A 24,338-nucleotide genomic window follows, 5' to 3' on the forward strand; every position below is an offset into this window, starting at 1 on the left:
TTAAAGTGCCAATGCCAAAGCTTCTGTTGTCTTCATATCAAAAATAACTTAAGAAATACGTTTTCCTCCACTTCCTCTTGTCTTTCTCTTTCGTATTTTTTTTTTTGATATCCAAGGACTTCATTGTTAGTTTTTTTTTATTTTGTGCACTTCATAATTTTTTCCTCATCAACTATCTGTCCAAAAATGTTGATATATTTCATTTTGCCATCATTCATTTCTTTCATTCTTCTTTTCATACATTTTTTTAAAAAATGAAAACAAATTTCAACAACAACAAAAATTTAAGGAGTCTGGACACCGAAAAATCAAACACCAACGTCCTCCAGAACTAACTTGAACGAAGTACAACCCCAATCTATCAACAACAACAACAATACAAGTACAAACTCGTCCCCAGTAAAAGAAAGAAGAAATAGTGAAAATCGATCATCATCGGCTTGTGGGCGTAGCAGCCAACAAAAAGGTATCCCAACTCCACCACCTCCACCATTGTGGACACCACAGCCCGAACGTAAACAATTCCGTCCGGTGCATTTTGAATCGCCAACTTTGCAAAGGAAATACGTCCAACAGCAGTCGACGACGACAACATCGTCGTCAAGTGAAGTTCCATCGCCTCCGTGGTCCTATACGAATTCCCAACCATTTCCAGGATATCAATCACAGAGTTGTTCAAACCTCAATCAAAAGGATACGGCAATTTCTTGGCCACCTCAAGCATCATCATCGTCAGGAGCTGCAGCTGCATCAGCATCAGCATCACATAAGGTAGCCGTCCATCAGGGACAGGGAACAACGACCAGGTCGATTTTTAATGAAGTCGAGAAGGACATAGACAACGACGACGAAGGAATATTTTCACCAACCACAAGCATAGCGGAAAAAATCAGAAGTAATTTCCGGTGAATTTAAGCCCCACTCCGATATGCGATGCAGTGCATCTTTCTTCGTTGCCACAGCCGACGCAACCGGAAGGGCTCTTCACAATCCCATGCTCATTAATCTCATTTTGTTTATGTTTTTTTTCTGTTTTCTTTCATTTTTCATATTTTTCTTGCATCTTATTGCTGCAACATGACGATGCGATGATAACTTTTGAATTGAATCTTTTTGGGGTGTTTCTATACAAAAAAAGGTTTTGAAAGATCAAATTCAAACTACGAGCTACAGCGGCCTTTTGTGAGGCTTAATCCACATGAAAAACCTGCAATTTTAAAGCCAAATGAAGTCAGTAAGTATGATTATGATTAGTAAACAAAAAAACTGAATATAAATTTAAATATATTTAAAAAATGATTTTAAAGTTTTATTTAATTAATTCTTATTGTTGTTGTCACAAAGATAACATTTTTACCAACCAATCCCACAACACCTGAGTGATTTTTTTCTTATAAGCACAATCCCTGATAAATTCACAAACCCTTAAAAAAACAATCAATTTGTTTTTATTCTACAATCAATAACTTTAAGATTTAAACAAATATATTTTGCCTATTTTTAGGATAAACAAGTTCTTAGTCATCCTAATACTAAGCTGTTTCACATTTATTAAAATTGTTAAGATTTGTTTTAATATTTGAAAGTAGTACAAAGTTCAAAAGATATTCAAAATAACTGACAAAGAAATTATAAACTTAGGAAATAAAGAAACTATTTGCATACTTTTAGGATGACTCCATTAATTTAATGTGCTTGAATATACAAACATTACGGATGTTAAATGTATTATTAATCTTATTCTTTAAACAAAGTTCACAGTGATACTTTAAATATAATATAAATTGGTTAATTTAAATATGTTTTTAGGTTTGAAAAATAAAATAACATAGCCTATTTTTAGTCTTATACTACAAAATTAATAGAAGTAGCTAATTCATCTAAGTTATTGGTTCAGTTTTCCTTTTTATCTGATTCCATAAATTTTTTGGAGTCTTTTTATATGCTCTAGTCAAAAAGTATTAATATACCTTAAAACTTTCAGTGCACCTAAGCAAGTTTTAATATAAAAATATGGTGTTATTATGAAGGTTAGGGGTTTAAATAAGAATCACTAATCCGGGTCTTACTCTACATAAAAAGAAAGTTGTATTATTAAGGTTCTTTATTACTACCATATATTGCATTATTTAAGGGTTATATTAATTTTTTGTTGCACAGAAAAAAATGTGTTTGTGATTATTAAGGTATTAAACCAATTTCAACAATGTTGCATACTACAGGGAGTTGTTAAAAGTGTAATACTATAATATTTTGTTGTCTGCTTATGGAACAGAATTTTCAAAGTTATAGCATCTTAAGAGTTAGTATAGATTAATTTCAAGTACTTAAAGGTAATTTATTGTATACACTTTATAAAAACAATGAATACAAACATAGTTGCATACTTTTTGGATACAAAAGTGTGTTTTAATTCTGCAAATACCATTTTAAAATAAGTAGCAAGTTGGTACAAGATGAAATTAGCACGTAAGCTAGAAAACATATTTTTTTCAGTTATAAAAATATCAATGCAACTAAAAATAAAAACATATATTCAACAATTACCTAATAATTGCATACTTTTTGGCATAATCTAACTTCTTTATAGAAAAATTAAATAATTATAATTACTACAATATATTTATTTCTAAATACCCTTAATTAATATTAAGCCGGATATCTTCACCCAAAATAAGCCCTTGGTGAACAAATTGCATACTTTTAGCCGCATCCATTAACTTGTATTTTAAATGGTTAAGATTTAGTCTTGTCGTATAGCATGGTCCCTTAGTCTTGTTAGATAAGTAAAATAGTTGCATCCAATAGATATGTATTTTAGTGGAATGAAAGGACACAATTGAATAAAATTTTGAATAATATAAAACCAAAAACCAAAACCATTGAATTTCAGTTTTCTCTGTTAAAAACGAGTATATGAGTGAACCGGAAACGGAATACGAGAAACCAAAGAAAATGGCTCAATTAAGTCGACGGCAGTACGATGGTATTGGACCAACAACAAAAGATGGAATGCCAGTTGTTCTTAGATCGGTAATACAAACAAAAATAAAAACTCAAAACAAAAATTATTTTTATTCAAGTGAATTATGAAACAAAATTCTTCTTCTTCTTCTTTTTGTTTTCATATTTAATTTTTGATGATATCGTCTGGTCCTCGTCGTCGTCATCTTCATTGTTGTCATTGTTAAAACGAAATATTGTATCTTCAAAATGAAACGCACAAAACATCAGGAAGTCAAGGAACCAAATCAACATGAATGGTATAAAAGGATATTCCAAACGATACACAAACAAAAGAATCCTGGTACGAAACTAGAAATCGATGGAATGTTCATGTTCATATAATGTTTCACTAAAGAAGCCAAAAAAAACAAACTAAAACTAAAACCAAGCTATAGTTCGAATAATAAAATGCATATACTTAGGGAACAAGCAAAAATATTAAAGCAAATTTGGCAGAAAAGATGAAAATTTCAAAACTAAAATAATGCACAGAAGATGAAAGTTGAATAGTTGAATAATGCTTTTGATCCTTCAGAGAAGAGAAGAAAAGATGTTTCTATGAGAGGATAGGATAAATAATAATAAAACTAAAATAAGGACATTTTGATTCTATATCTCTATCTTACTCCCACTCTATCTCTATCGCTATTTTTATGATGTTCTGATACTTTTGTTCAGTTTTGAGATACCCTTAGTTTTATCCTTGTTGTTATTTTAATGTCGGTTCGTTAGTCAAATTGCCGAGAAAGATAACATTTTGAATGAAAACTATAATGTTTCGTGTTCCAAAAAGTTATGCTATTTTCTTTGTTGATGTTTTCATAGTTTTATTTAACAAATATATAATTTGAATTGAATGGAAAATTGAAACTGGATTATTTTGTACAATGCAAGTATCTATCGACATTTTGTGTGATGCATTTGTCTGAAATATATTATTTATAGGAAAAGCATTGACAAAAGATTGATTGGAATGGGTTTTGAATAATGTTTGCTTTTATATAAAAAAAATATTACACATAGTAAATACAAATGAGTACAAAACCTTTGTTTTCATGAACTCGAAAAACCTTTTCTTGGAAATTTAGATAAAATATGTTTCCATTCGCTTTAGTTTGCGTATTTTTCAATGAATACATTGTGTTGTTCTGGGGAAATTAATTTCACAAATTTTCTTTGCTATTGACTTTGATTTCGTTTTTTTTTTAAATAATAACAACCAAATAAATTTGAATTCAAGATTATAACTTAATTTCGTATAATTTTAAAGTTAAAAGATTGAAATCTGATGATTAAATTTTTGTCGATTTTTATTGTTAGCTTAAATTTTCTTTGCTAAAACTTTAGAAAATCAGCATTTTTTTTAGTCTTGAGTAGGTTTTTAGTCGATATAGTAACAGCAAACGATAAATCTTTAAAATAATCAGCCTGGATTTAGTTTTTTGTTGTGAGTATTCGTTTCTAGAAAACGCACATCCCTAGTGAATTGTATTTTTGTTTTGAAACTTTCAAGGATTAATAAAAAGAAGTAATTTATAATTTACAATCAAAAGAAAATGTAAAGTTTTGTATACAATTTTGTATATTGTTGTTATGATCTTTCATGATGGATAATGCTTCACCCACTTTGTCACAAAGTTCTTATGCGCTTGAAGTTTCTCCATAACAACTTCGTGGGTACACATTTTGCAAATATTTTGTTTTTCTTGGTGGTTTGAATGGTTGAAACAAAAATAGCTACAGGTACGACTGGAATAATATCATAAAGTGAAAACGATTTTGAAGAAACAAAAAACTGGAAGATAGCTTCTTCAGCAGGACTGAATTTTAGTGTCCTATTAGTTCCTCCTCCTTTTCCTCCTTCCATTATTTTGTTTGTAGCAGCCTTTATCCTCACGTAGCGTTTGTCGGTCGGTCGGTCCAAGCCTAATTAAAATGTTTTTTTTTTTGTTCAGTCTTCAGCAATGTGAATTAAATTGAACCCTTACCTTCTTCCATTCGAATTCAGTCTCGATTTTAGGATTTTCCTGCATCTTGTTTAGCAGCTTATTGCTTTGATTTGCATTTATTGATTTTGTCCTTACATATAGATAAAAACAAAAGAGTTAATTCTTTTTTTTGCAATTACAATAATAAATATAAATAACTTATATTGTAAAATGTATTGTTCTTCTGTTCACCTCTAAAAACTAAGAGGACATTTCAGCTCCAAATGACATTTCATTCCGCCCCAATAAGGGAAATCTTTAGAACACGATTTTTTTTTCGCCCGAAACTCACAATAGTCGAATTGAAAATAGAGATTTTTTTCGGGTGGAATCTTGTTCACGTAAAACTCACAATAGGGCTGAATCTGCTTATTTTAAAAACATCATTTGAGGTAACGTTAAACCTTGTTCGATATTCGTACCGCGAAAAATTAATTTCTTTAAAGCTAAATTTGCATTAACATACTTTTAAATATTTCTAATCTTTTATCCAAGAGAACATTGTTTTTTGTTTTTGTTAAATTTAATAATTTGTATTATGCTTATACATCGAACTGACTTTTTTAAATGGTTGTCGTTCCAATACTTAAATGCACTTAAGGCATTTTCTCGGATCTAACATAAATAAATTAGATGGTTGAACATCTCATAGAGACTCACGGCCTAGTAACTTACAATTCTCAATCATTCCTGTGAGCGAGTAATGTCATGGTTAGAGTCTATATACTGAGCCTGAATGGCTTATTTAAGAAAGCTCCTTTCATGATACCATTTATTCTTAAAGGATTTGTAAATTGCTCGCAGGTGCAATACCCATGAAAAAAACTTTAGGTGACATAGGCAGGGGTTCAATTCATGACATCTAGTATCACAGTCGTAGCCATCATCTTCCCTGCTTAGGAGACCAAAAATACGGTCATATTTAAAAATATATTTTTGTTCATTATAAACCAGAAAAATAGTTTCTTCAGCTTTCTCAACAGAGTATTTCTTAAACATAAGTTGTTAGGAATTTAATAAAAAATGCAAATTTTGGAGAAATGGAATAAATCCTCATTGATAATTAGTTACCTTAAAAAATTTCAACTGATATTTTGGGAATAGTTCAAATTTGAAAGTCATTTTTAAAAACTTCAAAAATTATGATCTAGAAAATTCAATTTTAGTCAGTTCACTGTCGAGATTTATTTTTTGTTGGAATTAGATTGTCAACACAAATAATTTGTTTATAATGAAAAAAGGATTGAATACAGTGGGAAATATTCACAGTTATATTTTAAACCCAAGACTAATTGACCTACAGTCTTTTTTTACATTTAACATTCACGTTACACACAGCTTATTTTTATCAAGAATAAGTCAGTTCTGTTTAGTTCAAAAAAGGTTTGAGGTATATTCAACTACAACTTTAGTACAATTTTACTTGAACCTATAACATACGATTTGTAGAGGGTTAACAAATAAAATACGTTAGCTATAGAGCCCATTTTTTTGATATTCTTGAAACTATCCTTTTGACTGTTGGCTTCAAAATTCCATGAAAGGCACCTGTTGCAACAAAATATTAACTAATTGTTGGAAACATAAGTACAGGAGCAACAATCACATTACCTACATTAAATCAATTTGTTGAATATTCCGAGCGAACTGCTAAGTCCTGGAAACTCTCAAATATTAACAAAAGTATCAGTAAAGTTAAATCTTCAATAAGAAAAGGGATAAGTAAAATTTGCAACATTTCGAATACATAAGGACTCATAGTTTTTTATTCTAACCTCAGAAAATGTTGATAACCAAATAAAAACAGAACAATAATAGATTTTAAAAGGTGTGACTTTTAATGTTCGCCTCATTTATTAAACAAAAAACTCAAAATCAATAAAATCAGGATGTTTCCAAGAGGCGTTTTTTATCTAAATCCTCATTAACTTTTATGTAACTTACCAAATCCTTACCATTTCCTGGGGGCACAGTGGATCCACAGTGATCCAAGTGAGATGTTTTTCCGTCTACGGACGCATCATCCTTTCAAAGTTAACCTTACCTGTCCCAACAACCATTAAAACCTTAATCAATTCTCGAGTCTACTGACATTTCAATTTTTGTTTTAGTTTTTTTTTTTTAAATAAAATGTCTCGCAATATAATTTTCTCAATAAGTTTGTTTAGCTTTGATGTTTTATGAAGTTAAAAACACCTTGAAAATAGGCTCTGTCATGTTTTTTTTTAGACTCCAGGCTATCTTTTAAAATCGGTTTAAATTGTCTAGTTCTGGAATAACAAAATCAGAACTTATCAAAGAACTATAAATAAGGTCCAATATTTTTCTTTGTTCTCAAGATAGCATCTCAGTTTTGTGTAGATTTGTATCTTCTTTAAATTTGTTTTCTAAAATTTGTACAAAACGTCAAAAACATCATTCTTCTAACTAAAATATAAGACTGAAGGTAATATTATTTTTTGTTCGTAAGATATTTGACAAATATGTTTTTTGTGATTCATAGAAACTGCGTGTTATTTGTATTTTCTAAAAACACACGCTAAGAAGTTCGGACCATTATTTTTCGTCAAATATTTGGGATCGAATATTATTTTTACTTATTTTCAAATTGAAATTCTATTAAAAAATGTTATATTTTTGAAATATTTTATAAGCAGAATCACAGATATTGAAAAGAGAGAGATATTAAAATGTGCAGAAAGAACTTAAAAAAAAAAAAAACCAATACATTTTTTTTAAGTGAAAATTTACCATTACTATAAATTTCTGACGAACTTTATTGTCATACTTAATTATTAAACTTTTAATAAAGATTAAAAACAGATTTTTTTTTAATACTTTTCAACTCAAACATTTATTACAAAAAGAATTATTAACCTCCAGAACAATAATTTTAAACTATGAAAAACTACGTTTTTTATAAGTGGTTCAATTTTAAGAAAATTCCAATTGACTTTATCACTTAAAGTTGGCAGAAATTTATTTTGTACTCAAATATCTTGAACATAAATGAATAGAAATAATTGTTGTTAGCATTAAAAAGAATTCAAGAAAAAATACAACAGACGGTTCAAAAATTGTGGAAAATCGTTATAGGCTTTTACTTGAAATGATAAAAACACTAATTTAAACTTTTTCAATTGCATTCGATTTGCATTCAAACAAAATAATTTGGTTTGCTAAAATAGGAATTTATTTTAAATAATATATAATTTTTAAATTCTACCAAATTATAAAATTTTCTTTGACAACATTTTTTTTTTTAACGAAACAAATTAAGCAAGCATCGTCAATTTTTGCTTCCCTTTTTTCGTAATACTGAATTTAAATATTTGCTTTATAAGCTCTTTTCCCATACTAAGTTTTACATTGTATTCTGAATTTAGTTTCTATATTTTTTATTTGTTAACTTTAGCTTTTTGTGTAATTTTAACTCCTTGACTATAAAACCACCTGCAATCTTGTACATAAAATCATAAAGCTATTTTTGCAACCCATTTTTTAAGGTATTGGTTTAATCACAGCCGGTTAAATCACTCACGAGACCAAAATATTAAATTTAAAATTGAACAATATGTGACTTACCGGTTATAAAATTTATTTTAAAACTATAAAATATTAAGCTTGCAATTTGTATAAAGCTCCAATAATCAGTATTTAAATATGTAGACATGATAAAGACAGAGAATTGCATCACAAAACTTGTTCTTCCAATGTCATTTTTGATTGCCAAATATTGTAGATAGATACAAACTTTGAAGTGTATATTTTATAAAATACAATCTGAGGTAGCAAATAACAACAGAGTTAATTTTTGTCAGTCCAGTGAATTAAACCGAGGCATTTTGTGATTCTTTTTAAAATAATTGTTATTCTGTCATAGAACTGAAAACTTACAAAGAAATCGTGTATCTAGATACAAAATATAATATCAACCCCATTTTGGAACAATATAAACAAAATTGCCTGACATCAGATATCAGAACCCCCCAAAGTGAGTAGGATTTTTATCCTTCTGTTTTCGAGTCTTATTAAATCTTCAGGCAAATATTAAATACCTAGGATCTAGACCTAAAAGAGCCCACATTCTTCTCTCGGATGAAGGAATTTCATAATTTACTATTCAACTTTCGTTTAGTGCTTAAAAAAAAAAGAAAATAAATTTGCAACTTAGACACGCTCTGGAAAGTTTTAAAATAAAAATGTTTGAAGCCACCAGTGTCCTTATAGTCCTGATGGTGGGCTGATTACAAGAATGCAACAAAAATATCCTTTCTCATCGTCCTTATTTTGTTTTTCGTTTTTCTTTGGTATTTTTATTTATTTATTATTATTTTTATTTTTTTGCTTTGCTTTTATCCTTCTTATTACAACTTTTCCGCAAATTAATTATATTCGTGCGCGCTTCTGTGCGAACTTTTCATTTTGTTTTTATTTACTTATGATTTTCTATCATTATTGTTATTATTTTTTTTAATTTAAAAATATTACGCTTCGAATCATCTTTATTTAACTTTTCTTTTGTTACTATTTTTGCTTCGTTTTCGGTTTGGTTTGTTTTCTTATCTCATTGCCATTTCAATAATTTTTAAATTTAAAACAAACAAAACAGATAATTAATAATAAGGTTCTTGCTTTGTAAAATAAATAAAAGCCACAACGACTAAAAGAAGACTAAAATTATTATTGCAATTTATTGCAAGAATAATAAACAAAAATAAGAAAAAAATAACAAATTGTAATCAGAAAAACAAAAGAAAAATGGATGATGAAACATTTTTAATTCTTTTGCTTTTTTGTTTATTCTTCGTTTGCATTGAATAAGAAAGACAAAAATTAAATAAAAACATAATTTTATTTTTGTGTTTTGCTTTATATTTTCTCAACGCCCCCTGCTTACAGATGATTACGTGACAATACGCTACAAATGTCCCAGAGGTGAATAAATAAATATTTTTTCTTTTTACAAAAAGATTTCAAAAAATTTCTCTGGAGGAGGATTTCAGTAGAGTAGTTTAGAAGCTTTTCCTCCAAAATTTTCACGCTGACATGACGCATGGGTTTTCTTTTTTTTATTCATTCCAACATTGGGTTTCATTTGGTTTTTCTTTTAATCATCAGGGAATGCCCTTTTTTAGCAATTATAAGATAAGCTTTTTTTTAATGCTTAGCTGGAAAATGCTTTTGCTTTGCTTGCTTTGCAAACTTTATGTTGCTTATGTTTCAGGAAAAGCATGAATTTAAAAATATAATAATTAGTTTGTAAGGATATAACACAATCGCATGATTAATTCAAAAACATCTATTTTGTTCAACTTTAAATAATTTTAATATTCTTGCGATCAAATAATTTTAAGTATAAAACATAATTTATTTTATCATTTAGTCGTAGCATTTTTTTCATTTTTGCATAATTTATGATTTAAGCATAGAAGCTATCAGAAGATGTCATAAATATCAAATAAAATATGAGGCCATGAAACAAAAGGTGACGGCTTAAAAGTTTTTAATTTTTTAATTTTTGTTTTCAAAGGAAATCAAAACTTATACTTTATTATGATAAAAATCAAAAGGCTTAGTTATGTAAGTAATTGTTTAAAAAAAACATAACTCTTAGCTCTTAATCGTATTTTCCTAATGAGATTAAACAGATTTATACTCATCAGTTACTTATTAAATTTAATAAATTAAAACAAGCCATACAAATTTAAATGCAAAATGATAATATTAATAGAATAAGAATCCGAAATTCGAAGATTTCGTTTGATCAAAGTGATTGTCTTTGAAGATTCTGAGATACGAATTCTAAATTTGTATTCAAAAAACACTAATCAAAAAATTAAGGGATCACACTTTCTTAGTTTTGTATTTTTTTTTATTTTGAGAATTATCTTTAATAAAATGGTGGTATTGAGATAAAATATTCAAATTTCTACATACTCATGCTTATTTTTAATAGTTCAAAAATAGTTAAACATTTGTAAGACATGAAATAAAAAAAAAATTAAGTATCCCTTATTTTGTTTGTTTTAAAACACAATTTCTTATATCTAAAATTACAGCATGTAAAGGTTATCTAAATTTGTACAAGAATATTGGAAAGAGTTTTCATTTTAATTCGGTATTTATTTAAAATAGGTTTGACAAATCCAGTTTGAAAACCTTTGTGAACATTTCTGTTAATTTGTTTGTAAGACCTTAAAATAAGATGATATTGGTCATAAAACTGAAAAAAGTTTTGTGGAAAGACAACATCTTTGAACATCTCTTGAAACTATTTCCTAGATATGTCTAAAAATATTCCCGAAAAACAATTTTTCAGATATTTTTAACTTCCCAAAGGAAGTTATTGTAATGCGTCCAAATTGTCAAATTGAAATTTTTTACATTTCTCGACGTTTCAAGGTCAATAGAGTCGAAATAAAATATTTTTAGAAAGATGTGTGTGTGTGTGTTCGTACGTTCGTTTATTTTTTATTTGTCAACATTCAGTAAAAGTTTGATTATCTAAATAACAGTTTTCTTTACAAAAAATAAAAACCTAAAAATAACATTTTAAAAATTTACTTTTGACTTAAATAGCTTTGCAAAATTAAAAATAATAGCGTCTCGGTACGTGCTTCGCTACTTTTAAGGCATAGTAATAAAAACAATGATTATTAAGTTCATTTATTCGAACAAAAATATTTTAAATTGCTAGCTATTTAAAAGTCCAAATGACCCAAATGATATATCGTTTATATTAAATTTATCAGCAAAGAGTAAAAACTGAGAAATAAAAAAGAATTGGGTACTTTTACTATCTAAAACAGTTAGATAAACAATATTTTTAGTTTTCCCATTTTGAGCATGAATAAATAAACAGGCAACATAAAGTTGGTCATGTGAAAACATGATTCCTTCAAATTGACACCACAGACTTGAAGTGTTTGCCCTTGGGCCTTATTTATGAACATCGCAAATGATGAACGCTCAGGATATTGTAATCTTTTGAATTTAAATGTCACGTCAGCTGGAATCATAGGGATACGCAGCATCAAACACACTTCTCCTTTTGATTTACCAGTTAAGATTGTAGTTTCAATCAAATTTGGCAATGACTTTTTCACTGCCCTTCTGGTGCCTTTACACAGTTTTGGTGGATACAAATTTGCAATAATATAATCAAAGAACCAATTTTCAGATTCAATCAGCCGGTTGCAATGAATTCAAAAATTCATTTGCATAATTCATTGCCTCATCTTGATTCATAACACTGTCAATTGATTTATATATCGTGACTACCTGGCAGTTTCGCTAGAATTTAAAAAAAAAATGGCATTGATATGAATGTTTGTCGGTGCTGAAATGGTGCGTTCTCTCAACCAATCATGATTTCTCTAATTTTAAAGAATATTCGGAAAAACACATTCAATCAACTCATCTAGATTGCGCAATTCTACAGTTTTGATAACTCATGGGCAGTTTCATGATTATCTCGGTGAATACGCATATTAATGTTCAGTGTCAATTTTCGTACATGTCTCCAAAAACTGATGACTTCAAACAGGCGTTTATTTTATCAGCAGGAGTATAACACGCAAATTTGGTAAAAATTGATGTTCGCTTCTTGATAGCTCTCAAAATAATTCCATTTATCCAATTTGTAAAAATTTAAGAAATTCTACTTAAATTGGTGAAAATTTGTTTTCGACTAAAAATCTATTTAACAAAACTAGATTTCCAAACTAAACTATTTCTTTATATCAAAAATATTGTTGATAATTTCAAAATTTGTAAGAATAATTCAACTTACAACTTTCCTAACCCAACACGAAATCCTACAAACTTTTAAGTAAAAAAAAATCGGCAGACGGGATGGGAAGTTATCAGTGTGGGTCGCATCCCAGCCTCTTTTTCAAATTAAGTTTTTAATTTTACCTTTGTTATTATGTGATATCATTTTTTTCAAAAATAATGACGACCAAGCATAATTTTCAACCTTCAAAATTAGTTACCTATCAAAGTTTGTATGTCAACGATGTAAAGGTTATAATACTCAAAATTAAATTTGATGCCCTTTTTGCCTTTCAAGTTCTTCAGGTGCATTTTTAATTTGGCATTTTTGGTACGCTTTTCTTCCTTTTCCGGAAAACTACTCTTGTTTAACCTTCTGGTAGCTCTACAATCCAGACATGCTGTTAAAACCTACCTTGAACTCTTATATTTTAGCCTTAAAAAATACCCAAGAAACACCCTTTTTTTCATTCTCCAAATACTCATATTTTAAGTGCTTTTAAAAAATTATATTTTTGTTTGTTGGAGTTTGAGTTTGTTATGTATGCGTTTTACGTGCAAAGAACTCTTTTTTGTATAAAATTTCTTTAAGATAAATTCTGTATCACTATTTTACCTTAGTTATTCAATCTTATGCCCGTTTTAATTTCATTACGATAGTATAAGTTAAATTTAAATACCTTAACTTTTTCAAACGTTGGTCTAAGAATTTCTCGAACACCTTTGTCACTCCTCCGTAAGACTTCTACTTGAATACGCTAGTCAAGTAGACCAATCTTTTTTCACCACCTTATGAAGATCGTTCAAAACTTTCTACACCAGGTACCATTTGACACACCATTTCTTCTAGAAAATATTCATATTTGTATATTTAAGGAACGTCAGACGTACTCCCCTCTTTTACTTTCCTCATTACCACATAAATGATGAAAAATAGTCCCCTTAAGAAGTTATCTAGCGACAATATTTGATATAAAGAAAAAAAATTAAGGGAATCTTACTAATTTAAAATTAGCTACAAACATGTTTTTATTTTCGATTTATCTCAATGTGACCATTTTAATCAAATTTAGTTAAGCTTCTTCAAAAAACTAAAAACTAGTAATTTTTGAATGACTTTTTAATATTGTTGAGGAAAAACAAAGTAGTAATTTTTGCTTAAATGCTAAACTTAAAATATAAAAACTCAGTGTTTTTTTTATAAATATACAAACAAACAAATCCTTTAAAAACCACAATATCAACCAAATTGCAACCATACAGCTGTAGCATCATACCCTTTATATTCAAATTTTCTATGGCCAATTCACAAATTTGGAGCCTATGTTCTCGAAACCCTTCTGAATTTCATCTTTAACATATTAAATCCATTGTGTAGCATTGGCATAGACATTATCTCTCAAGAAGCTTAAACAAAAAAAACTTGAAGGGTTAAATTATAATTTCGCCGTTTCGGAATTTTAACAATTTGATTGAATTTTTGAGGAATAAATCGTTCCAATTTCGGTAATGGTGTAGTTTTTATTTTTTAGATATAGAAAATATATATCAGTGTCAAAAGTGAGAAACTAGAAAAACGGGCTATTTAAAATTAAGCATCTAAACATCTTTAGGAAAACCCTATACAAAGTAACTTAATTCTCTTTCAAAACTTCAAATGGCCTTTTTGTATTAAGCTTGAAAAACAATTAACATAGTTACAAGCATTTTTTTCACTTAATAATTTTGTTTTCATTTCTTTTTTGAGGTAGTTTTGTGCACATGAAATTAATAAACTTTTTTTTCAAAATTAGTGATTTAGGTTAAATATTTAAGTTTCATTTTTATTAAAAATCATTCTTGTCTACTATTTTTACCATTTATGCAATGCTGGCCACTTTAGTTTTTAGAGAATGCAGTTGTCAAGGTAATTAAACAAACATTCATTGAAATAATTTTACTAAACTAGATAAATAACTTAAAGTTTAAAAACAGGAACTGGATTCAATGTGGCAACCCTGAATTAATAACAGCATTAATTAAAAATTCAATTAAGACAACTTAAATATTCTTCATAGGACTGTCGAATGATACTGGATCTGCTTGATTTACAATTTTACTAAAATATGATGCATTCAAATTTAAAATATATTTATTTAGCTTTCATTAAACCAGGGCGGCCACGTGCATGCAATTTATTAAAAGCTGTTTTTTATTTTAAAGGTAGAAATAAAAAAATTTACCGCATCTGAGAAGTTTTGAAAAAAAATCTTATCAAATATCTTTTGAAGTCAATCTACAAAATTTAAATCAGAAGCAGGTTTTTATAAAAAAAATCCTTTTTAAATTCTTGTATAACTTGTAGCAAGTATTTAAGCTGTCAACTTAAGAGTTTTACACCATCATCATGTACCATTGTAAAGATATATGAATATTTAAGATTAAAATTTTAAAGGTAAACGTGGGCAGACCACTTTACTAAATTTTACTGAAAGTTTAAGTTTTCAACTTGGGTGATATCAAACAATGAGGTTAGCTGAGATATAAATCAAACGTACATCAAACAAAAACCATAATATTTGGTTTAAGTTAATGAATAGGAAATAATTTTCTAGAATACCATCAGACACATACCAAACGTCCTAACCTACATACCTGACTATCAACCTAACCAAAGTTTAGTTCTAACAAAAAAGAAACAATAGTTTGGTGAGCCATAAATCATATACCATTACTTTAAATACTGACCGCATTCCGTTCTATGAAAGGATCGCTAACTCCCACAAATTCCACCCTCCCACATAACTACGTAATAGTAGAAATGCTAATCGCTGCTCCGTGGCGCCGGCCGCTTGCCGCGCTGTGGGTGCGGTCTTTGTATTATTAGATTTTATGCGGTGTTGGTTTAACATATTTTGTGAATTCCCTTTAAACATTTCTCTAATATGTGGATTATCCTTAAAATGCTTTCATATACCACCAACCTAACATTATATAAAAATATTTATATAGATACATAATTTATCTCAATGTTGTATAGAATCATCTAACATTATTGTATTCCATAAAACAAACAAAAATATATATGTATGTATTTAACCAATATGAACCACAAATTCAAGGGAATTTTATTGAGCTGGATTTGATTTTATTGGCTTACTAACATTTACATTCATAATAAATTAACTATTGCTTCTATAAAACATATTTATAAATATACATTATTCTGCATTCCAAGGTTTCCTTAAATAATAATCTGTCTTCATATATTATTGGTTTAACTCATGCATGGCATACATCATTTAAATTACTTACTCATTGCATTACTTAAATAATTAGCATTTTTCACAAAATAAAAATAGAGTCAAAGAAAAACAAATAAATTCATTGATAAAATAAACATTTTGCAGGGCGATATCCTTACAAGGCAAACGGTTATATGTCAGAACCAGAACCAAACTACGATTCAGATTATTCAACAGTAAAATATCGAACTTTGGAACGAAGAAGGCTTCAATCAACAGGAGGTACAGAATCAAGGACATCAGCGGGTACAACAGGAAACGAAAGTCGTGACGAAACGTAAGTATCTATGCATGTCTAACTTAAGAAAAAATAACAAGTCTCGTCTTTAAGAAATGTCAAGGGTTGAAAATATCAAAACATTTGATTGTTTATTTGTCAAGATGGGAAAGGTCAATTTTTTTTAAATTGATAAGGTTTGTTCAATTCATTCCGGAACAATTTTAAGCTCAACGCATACTCGTAATATTATGTTTTTTAAATGTTTCGCTAGAATTTCAATACTCATGTTTTCAAAATTTCGAACGTAAAAATTATTTTTTTTTTAATAATTCTGTATGACTAAAATATTTTCTCTTCATGGAATGACAAGTTTTTTACTTGAGCAGTAAATTTAGGTCAGAAAGAGGAAAATAGAATTTGTTTTTTAATTTCTACCTTGAATAATATTTGAAAGATTAAATTTATGCAAATATGCTTTAGGGCATTTTTTTAAAGAATTAATTTTTCTCTCAAACTCTGTATATTTTTCATAAGAAATTCCAAAGCTAAAAAGTGGGAACAAAAAGATTATAACTTTAAGAACTTTTTATTTTATCCTAATTTGCACATAAAAAAAAGTGTATAATACAATTGACATGTTTAGGAAAAAAAAGTTAAGAAATAGAAAAACACATAGGTGCACATTGGTCTTAAATGTATGAATATCGAAATGGGAGGCACATAAAGAGTTTACTTAGGCATTCCACATTCGTGACGTGCGCTTAAGAAAGAATCTCTATAATTAACAGTATGTTTAAAATTAAAATCAAATGCAACTGGCTAATTCATTGTTTAGATGCATGAAAACAATTTTTTACAACAATGATTCGGAAGTTTTGACTCAATGTATTGACAAGGAATTAAAAATAACCCTTTAGACCTAAAATGAAAAATGTTTAAGTGCTAAAATTTGAACGTTACGTTTTTTATTCAATACGATTTTTTTCTGATGAAATATTTATTCAGACTTATGAAACAGTATTCTAAAATAAAAAGTACACGCAATTTGAAAAAGTTAATATTCAATATTTTTGTAAAAAGCGTTGAATTTTTATAATACACAATTTTTATTTTATAGAAATTTGGATACATTTCTAAATAAATATTTATTTCTACATGAACAAAATTTTGAAAAAATCGTTCTCAAAGCCAAAATTCTGATCTTCACCTTATAGCAAGTTTTGCATTCGTACAATATTCCTAACTCGAGATGTTAGTCAAAAATGGATTAATGTGGAAGAAAAGTCAAAAAAGTGGTTTCCCCGATCTAGTCCGTTTCTGTCTGTCGCCCCTACAACCCGAACTATTAGTTCAATTGACTTCAAATTTGGAATTATGTTTTTAAGATGGAAAATAACAGTAGTCCTCATAAAATGTTTTGACCAAAAACTGAACATTCGATTGTTCTCAAAAACGAACCGATAGACTATTTTTTACTTTTCTCGAATTTGTTCTTCTTAATTTGTCTTCTTTGAATAAAAAAAAATCTTTGTATTATTCCAGAAGGGTACTCCCTATTGAACCGAAATTTTGTTTTTGAATTTTCTCAAGAACTAACGAAACTACTTCAATAATTTGTTCTGTACCAGCTCTTATACTGTCTCGATAATATTTTATGATTATAAAATGTCATTGTTTTAATTTCTGATTTAAAAAAAAATGTTGAACATTTTTTCGAAATGCAATACCTCAAAAATTCGTCATCATATTATTACAAATTTGAAATGTAAAACGTACGAGTATATTAATAAGTTCTAAGTAACAACCAAATATATTTTTAAACTCAATTAAAAAATTGTATGCCCGAGAAATTAATTTAAAAAAAAAAAGAAAACAAAAAACCTTTAACGATTTTTCAAAAACAAAATTGAAAAAAATTAAGTTGTTTTTGAGATATCAAATGGGGTTCAAATTTTTGAAAACAAACTTTTAAATCTTAAAACACCGGAAATATTTTTTAACAAACTCTTTTTTTTATTTAAATAAGATTTTTGTCATTAGTCTTAAAAATAAAAAAAATTTGTCTAATATGACATTGTTTTTAAATTAGTCCGATTTTTTATAAAAAGAATTGAGTTTTCGCAATACATAATTTTCATTTTATAGGCAACAGGCATTTTAAAAATATATGCTTTTTTCTTAAAAGACCAGACTCTCAATTTTAAATTTATTGTAAAGGACTCAAAAATGCTGGTCACGAATAATTTTAAACGAATTGACTTTTCTTAAAAGTTTTAATTTTTTTTCAGACGATTTTATTAAAATGATATGGTTACAAATTGCTTTAAAAGGCCCAATTTTTCATTGACATACATTTTGATATTGAAAGACAAAACTACATCAAACACTACAATCAAGGAAATTAATAACGTTTGAAAATAAAGCTTTATCAAAACTTGTGTGTATTCACCAAAATTTGCATTAGAGTTTAAAAAACATGCAAAATTTTCTTGATATTAAGTAACAACAATTATTTTAAGAAAATTTTAGATTTTTGAAAATTGCGTTTAATACAATATACAATGAACTTTATAGTAAAAATTTAACTGAGCCAACTTGGACCAAAAAAGTAATAAAGTTTCGTTATTTTTTTGTTTCAAAATAACTAAATAAAAAAACATTTTTTTCCTAATCTTAAACTTTCTGTAACTATCCTTTGTTTTGGAAAAAATTGATTTTAAAGAAAATTTAGGAGCATAAGGAGAACGAGCCACTGAACATAAATTAAATTTTTTTGGGGACATATCAAAACAGCAATTTGTGTTTTTTTTTTTAACCTTAAACACCGCAAACAAAATAAGCATAAAACTGTCTTATAATGTCTTGGTTTTTAACTTCCCATAGGAAGTTATTATAATAGGTCCGATGAGTCGAATTGAAAATTTTGAGTCAAAATAAAAGATTTTGAGAGAGATGTCTGTGCGTGCGTGTATACGTAGGTTTAGGACGTTTTTTTCTTACTCCATAGCTCAAGAACCAGAAGAGATACCGGCTTCAAATAAATTAATTTTCCACTGAAAAATCTTTTCAAACACTCGAGATTATGGCTTCCAAATTGTTATATTATATTCAAAAAATTTTGGGAAAACTCGAATTGACAGCTTTTTTTACAAAAAATAAAAAAAAACTAGGAGAAATTAATAAAAGTTGGTAAAAATTGACTTTCGACTCAAAAGTCTTTTTAAAACTTTGAAATATTTGCTTTTAACTAATTTTATCTTCAAAAAACTATTGTTGTTAACATTCAGTAAAGTTTTGAGAAAAATCGAATGGACAGTTTTTTTTTAAAAAATCTAAATTGATTTATGACTCAAAAATCTTTTCAAACTATTTGAGATTATGGCATTCAACCATATTAACTTATAAGAAATATTGTTTTCAACATTCGAAAAAAAATTGAGAAAAATTGACAATTTTCCTATAAAAAATAAAAATTTAAAAAGAGCAATACTAAAACTTGGTAAAAATTTTATTTTTGGGTTCAAACTTATTTTATCTAACAGAAAATATTGTTTTCGACATTCAGTATTTTTAACTTCCCATAGGAAGTTATTGTAATGGGTCCGATTTGTCAATTTGTAAATTTTGACATTTCTCGACGTTTCACGGTCCAAATAAAAGATTTTTAGAAAGATGTATGTGCGTGCGTGTGTACGTATGTACGTTCGTACGTCCGTACTTTCGCTACGTTTTTTTCGTCGTCCATAGCTCAAGAACCAGAAGAGATATCGATTTCAAATAAATTTTCTTATACAGATAATAAGGCAGAAAGAAGTAGAAAATTGCGGGGGTGGTTTTTACGAACCAAAAACGCTAGAGACTTTAATTTAATTTTATATAATATAATGTAACGTCATATCAAAGAAGTATATTTTTTGAAAAAAAATCGATTAACGGTTTTTTTTATAAATCAAAAAAACTGAAAAAAAATGTGTCACCTCCAAAATTTTACGACTTAAATATGATTTCATCTCCAAAACAATTTTGTGCAACGAAGAAAAATGTTTTTGACATCTGATAAAATTTGGAGAAAAATCGAATTGGCAGTTTTTTTTTACAAATAATAAAAACCTAAAAAAAATTAATAAAAGTTGGTAAAAATCGATTTTCGACTCAAATATATTTTCAAAACTTTAAGATATTGGCTTGAATTTACTTCAATCTTTCAAAAAATATTGCTGTCAACAATTAGCAAAGTTTTGAAAAAAATCAAATTGCAGGTTTTTAACAAAAAATTAAAAATTAAAAAAATAATAAAAGTTTCTGAAAATTGATTTTCGAATCAAATATCTTTTTAAAAACTAAAAAGCGGATTTAAACTAATTTAATTTCACAAGAAATATTGTTTTCGACATTCGACAAAATTTGAGAAAATAAATAAAAATCTAAAAAATGCAATAGTAAAACTTGGTAAAAATTTTCTTTTGACTCAAATATCTCTTAAAAAATATTGGCTTTAAACTTATTTAATCTCACAGAATATATTGTTTTTGTTGGACATAAGAATCCAACAGTCCGATTTTTCATGAAAAGATAAGATCTAGAAAAAATAGTACGCAAATTTTGTAAAAATGGATGTTCAGGCCCCGATATCTCTCAAGTCAATTTAATTCATCCGATTTGTATTTGTTTATATAAGAAATAAAAACTCTTAAGAAATGTTTCTTAAATTGGTAAAAATGATTTTTTACAAAAAATTTCAACAAAACAAGATTTTGAAATAAAAATATTTCATATATACAAAATATTGTTTTTAATTTTGAAGATTTTAAGAATAATTCAACTGACAATTTTCTTAACCCAACACGAAAACCAGCAATTCTTTTAAGTGGGACGAATCGATAGACGGGATGGGAAGTTATCAGTGTGGGTTTTTTGTATTATTTTTGTAGGACAGAAAATTAAAAAACTTTTTTTAAAACTTACTTTTCTCATAAGTAGTCACTCATTTAAAAAAAATTGAATATTCAAATATTGAACATATTCTTTTCTTGAATCATCAAATTACAAGTTAAAACTAAAATGTGTCAATTGTCTAGTTGATAATATTATTTCGACACAAATTTCTGTGTTCATTCCCATCTTCCTTAAGCTGAACAGTAAGTCTGAAAACAAAACACACTTTTCTCTAAACTTCTATACCTTTTGAAGTCAATTTAATATGTTTTTATAAGTATTCATACCATTTCTCTATTAACTGTTTTACCCAAACTATTTTACAGTTTTGCCAAGCTCTACCCATAAACCCATAATTTTAACTCCATTTAACGCTTAGTAATATTTAAATGAATTTGTTTGACGTAAAAAGGGCCATGCTCCCTTAAAACTTTATAAAATAATTACATTTGTAATAAAAAAAAAAAAACCCTTTTGAAATAAGAACCAATCATAAAATGACAACTATTTTTGTTGTATTTAGTCATATTTGAGCCTTTATATTAAGTTGAACAAAAATTTCCAGCTTCAAGATTAATGTCATAGTACAAATGTTCATAATTTTTGTTTGTAACCCCTTTTACCTATAAAATACTAATCATTCAACAAAACAAAACTTCCATCAAAAAATTATTCAAACATTTGAATCGGTGGTTTCTGAAACCAGAACGATTAAAAGCACATTTTAAATCTAATTCAAACAAATTGTTTAAAGGCTCATTTTTTCGTCCTGAAGCAAGTAGTCTTACCCTTTATCCAAAATCCATCCACCAACTAAGCTTCTATAACTTTATCACCCGTTTCCAAATTTGTACATAATTTCAATATTTTCAATTCTCAAATTATAATATATCTAAGTATAAGTATTCACCGCAAAAGTGCAAATACGTGCGACTTATTCATGCATTTTATTTTTCACCAATAAATAATTCTTTGAAAAGTAATAATTTGTCCCTATAAATCATATTTATAATCCTTTTTTTCCCTTTCCTTTTCCAACAACGAAAAAAAGGACAAAATGTATATTGGGTAAAGTACAGTAATGGTACAGGGTAGGTATTATTTTGTACCTTTCATATTTATGAGTTTTTCAATTTTATTTTTCCTCAAATCGAAAAAATGGATCTTATATAGCTACCTCCTACCTACATGTGTAGGTAGACTCGTTAAAGTCTAGTTTCAAAAATGTGATGATGGGGTTTTGAGTCGGTATATCCACTTAAGTGTTTTCGTGCATTTGGCATTTATAACTTCCTCATACTCAACATCAACATCAACATCGACTTCGATGTCGACATCTGGGGGCTAAGAGTCTGCCTCTTAAAAATATCCTAACACTAAATATAGGTATATACCTATCTCTTATATCGACAAACAAAATGTAGCTTTTAGTAGGTTTTTGAAATCCTTTAGAGGATTTATATGGGACTAGAAATAGGTAGTGGATATAGGTAAGGTATTGAAATGATTTACATTTTATTATGATTCTTTTTTCCTTTTTAGCAGCAACGAGTGTTGTTTGGTTTGACTCAAACCATTCTGCATTTATATCCACCTTTATCATAGAAATTTCCATTGAACTTTTATACCTTTTTGTATGAAAGTATCACGAAATTGGAAAGAAAAATTTATTTAAAAAAAAAAAAAAAATAGAGAGAAAATATGTACAAATGTGTGTTTTTATACGAAGGTATTTATTGGTAGGGCAGGTAGGTAGGTAGGAATCAAGCCGGTATATTGAAAAGGATATCCATTTTGAAATATACTTTTACGAGGCAACATCCTTCAATGATGTGTATATAAATGAGCCGATGTAATCCGCTTGAAAATGCACACACCAGGAACAGGAACACTTATACCTTTTTTTATACTTACACATATGTTGAAGATTGAAGGAATTAAAGGACCTATACGTCTGTGATATGAAAGGGAGAAGCAGGACGCGCCAGAGAATATAAAAATGATGCCTGTTTGCTCTGAAACACCTATGTACATACATTTATACAGGAGTTTGAGTAAAGACGATGATGCTTTAAAGAGGCACTTTATCGAAACATATTCGAAAATGTTTTTTTTTAAATAACATAAAATAAAAATGTACGTAGATGAAACTCGTGTGCCTACATACAGAAGGATCGGAAAGAAATTTTTATAGAAATTGATTTTTCCATTATTTCAAAATTTTTGTCATATTTAAGATTTAAAGTGGGAGTGCTTCAGATTCCGTCAAAGCTTGTCCCCGAACGGATAAGAGTTCTGGGTATAGTATATTTTTTTAAAAGATTTTTAAGAAAATTCTGAAATATTTGTTCATTGTAAAAATGGTAAAATAGTTAATAATGAATTCCTTGAACCCTCACAAAGTTTGTAGCAAACTATCGAAACTTTAAAAATTCATATGAAAAGAATAAAGTATTTTTGTGTTGAAAATGAATGTTTTAAGAATTAAAATAAAAGAAAACTACTTTTTTCTGACGAAGGCGGATAATCAACAATTTATTTTTAACGCAAACAATATTTTTGATTTGCAATAAGCTCAATTGAAAAACTTATAATTTGCAATAAATCGACTTAACCGTAGTTTGAATTTTATTTCTAAAAAATGCGAAGAAATAAATACTTGATTACAATTTGTTTATGAAAAATTTGGGTCAATTTCGTACTGAACACATAGTGAGTTTTGAAATTTGTTTTTTCTACTTTGTGGAATTTTTTGTCAATTTATTTTTCGGGATTATAATCAAACATGACATTATGATGGTAAAGAAGTCGGAAAAGTGGGCCTTGTAAATGCGACCATCTGTCTATATGTTCTCACGCCTACGAACTAAAAATTGGGTTGATTTCAAAAACTTAGCAATTAATTTTTAGGCAGATTCACGTTAGATTTAAAAAAAAAAGTGTGAGTGAAAATCGAAAATTTGAATTTTCTCAGAAACAGCAGAATAGATTTGTAAGCAATTTGCTTACCTTTCTCAACTTTCTTTTTACCACAAGAACCGGCGTTTTGTTTTTCAAATTCACAGTACTAATTAACCGTATTAAATAATTTTTAAAATTATGAAGTTCCCGTGGCATGATGGGTAATTC

The 24,338-nt window shown here is 27.9% G+C and overlaps 1 protein-coding gene across 16 annotated transcripts in view; it reads left to right on the top strand.

The window, feature by feature from the left end:
- The window catches only part of LOC129952848 (sorbin and SH3 domain-containing protein 1), a 360,372-nt gene that overhangs the window by 207,380 nt on the left and 128,654 nt on the right, over window positions 1-24,338 (top strand). For 10 of the 16 annotated variants that reach the window (XM_056065716.1, XM_056065715.1, XM_056065719.1 and 7 more), the window contains 4 exons: window positions 2,894-3,033; window positions 3,235-3,307; window positions 9,897-9,932; window positions 16,160-16,331. In XM_056065716.1, coding sequence (XP_055921691.1) covers window positions 2,894-3,033; window positions 3,235-3,307; window positions 9,897-9,932; window positions 16,160-16,331 — 421 coding nt within the window. Of the gene's footprint in view, window positions 1-289; window positions 896-1,138; window positions 1,235-2,893; window positions 3,034-3,234; window positions 3,308-9,896; window positions 9,933-16,159; window positions 16,332-24,338 lie in introns of all 16 variants that reach the window. The other 6 variants (XM_056065720.1, XM_056065709.1, XM_056065712.1 and 3 more) reach the window with 4 other exon arrangements.

The sequence above is a fragment of the Eupeodes corollae genome, chromosome 3 (genome assembly GCF_945859685.1).
Source record: "Eupeodes corollae chromosome 3, idEupCoro1.1, whole genome shotgun sequence".
In the NCBI taxonomy this organism is placed as follows: Eukaryota; Metazoa; Arthropoda; class Insecta; order Diptera; family Syrphidae; genus Eupeodes; species Eupeodes corollae.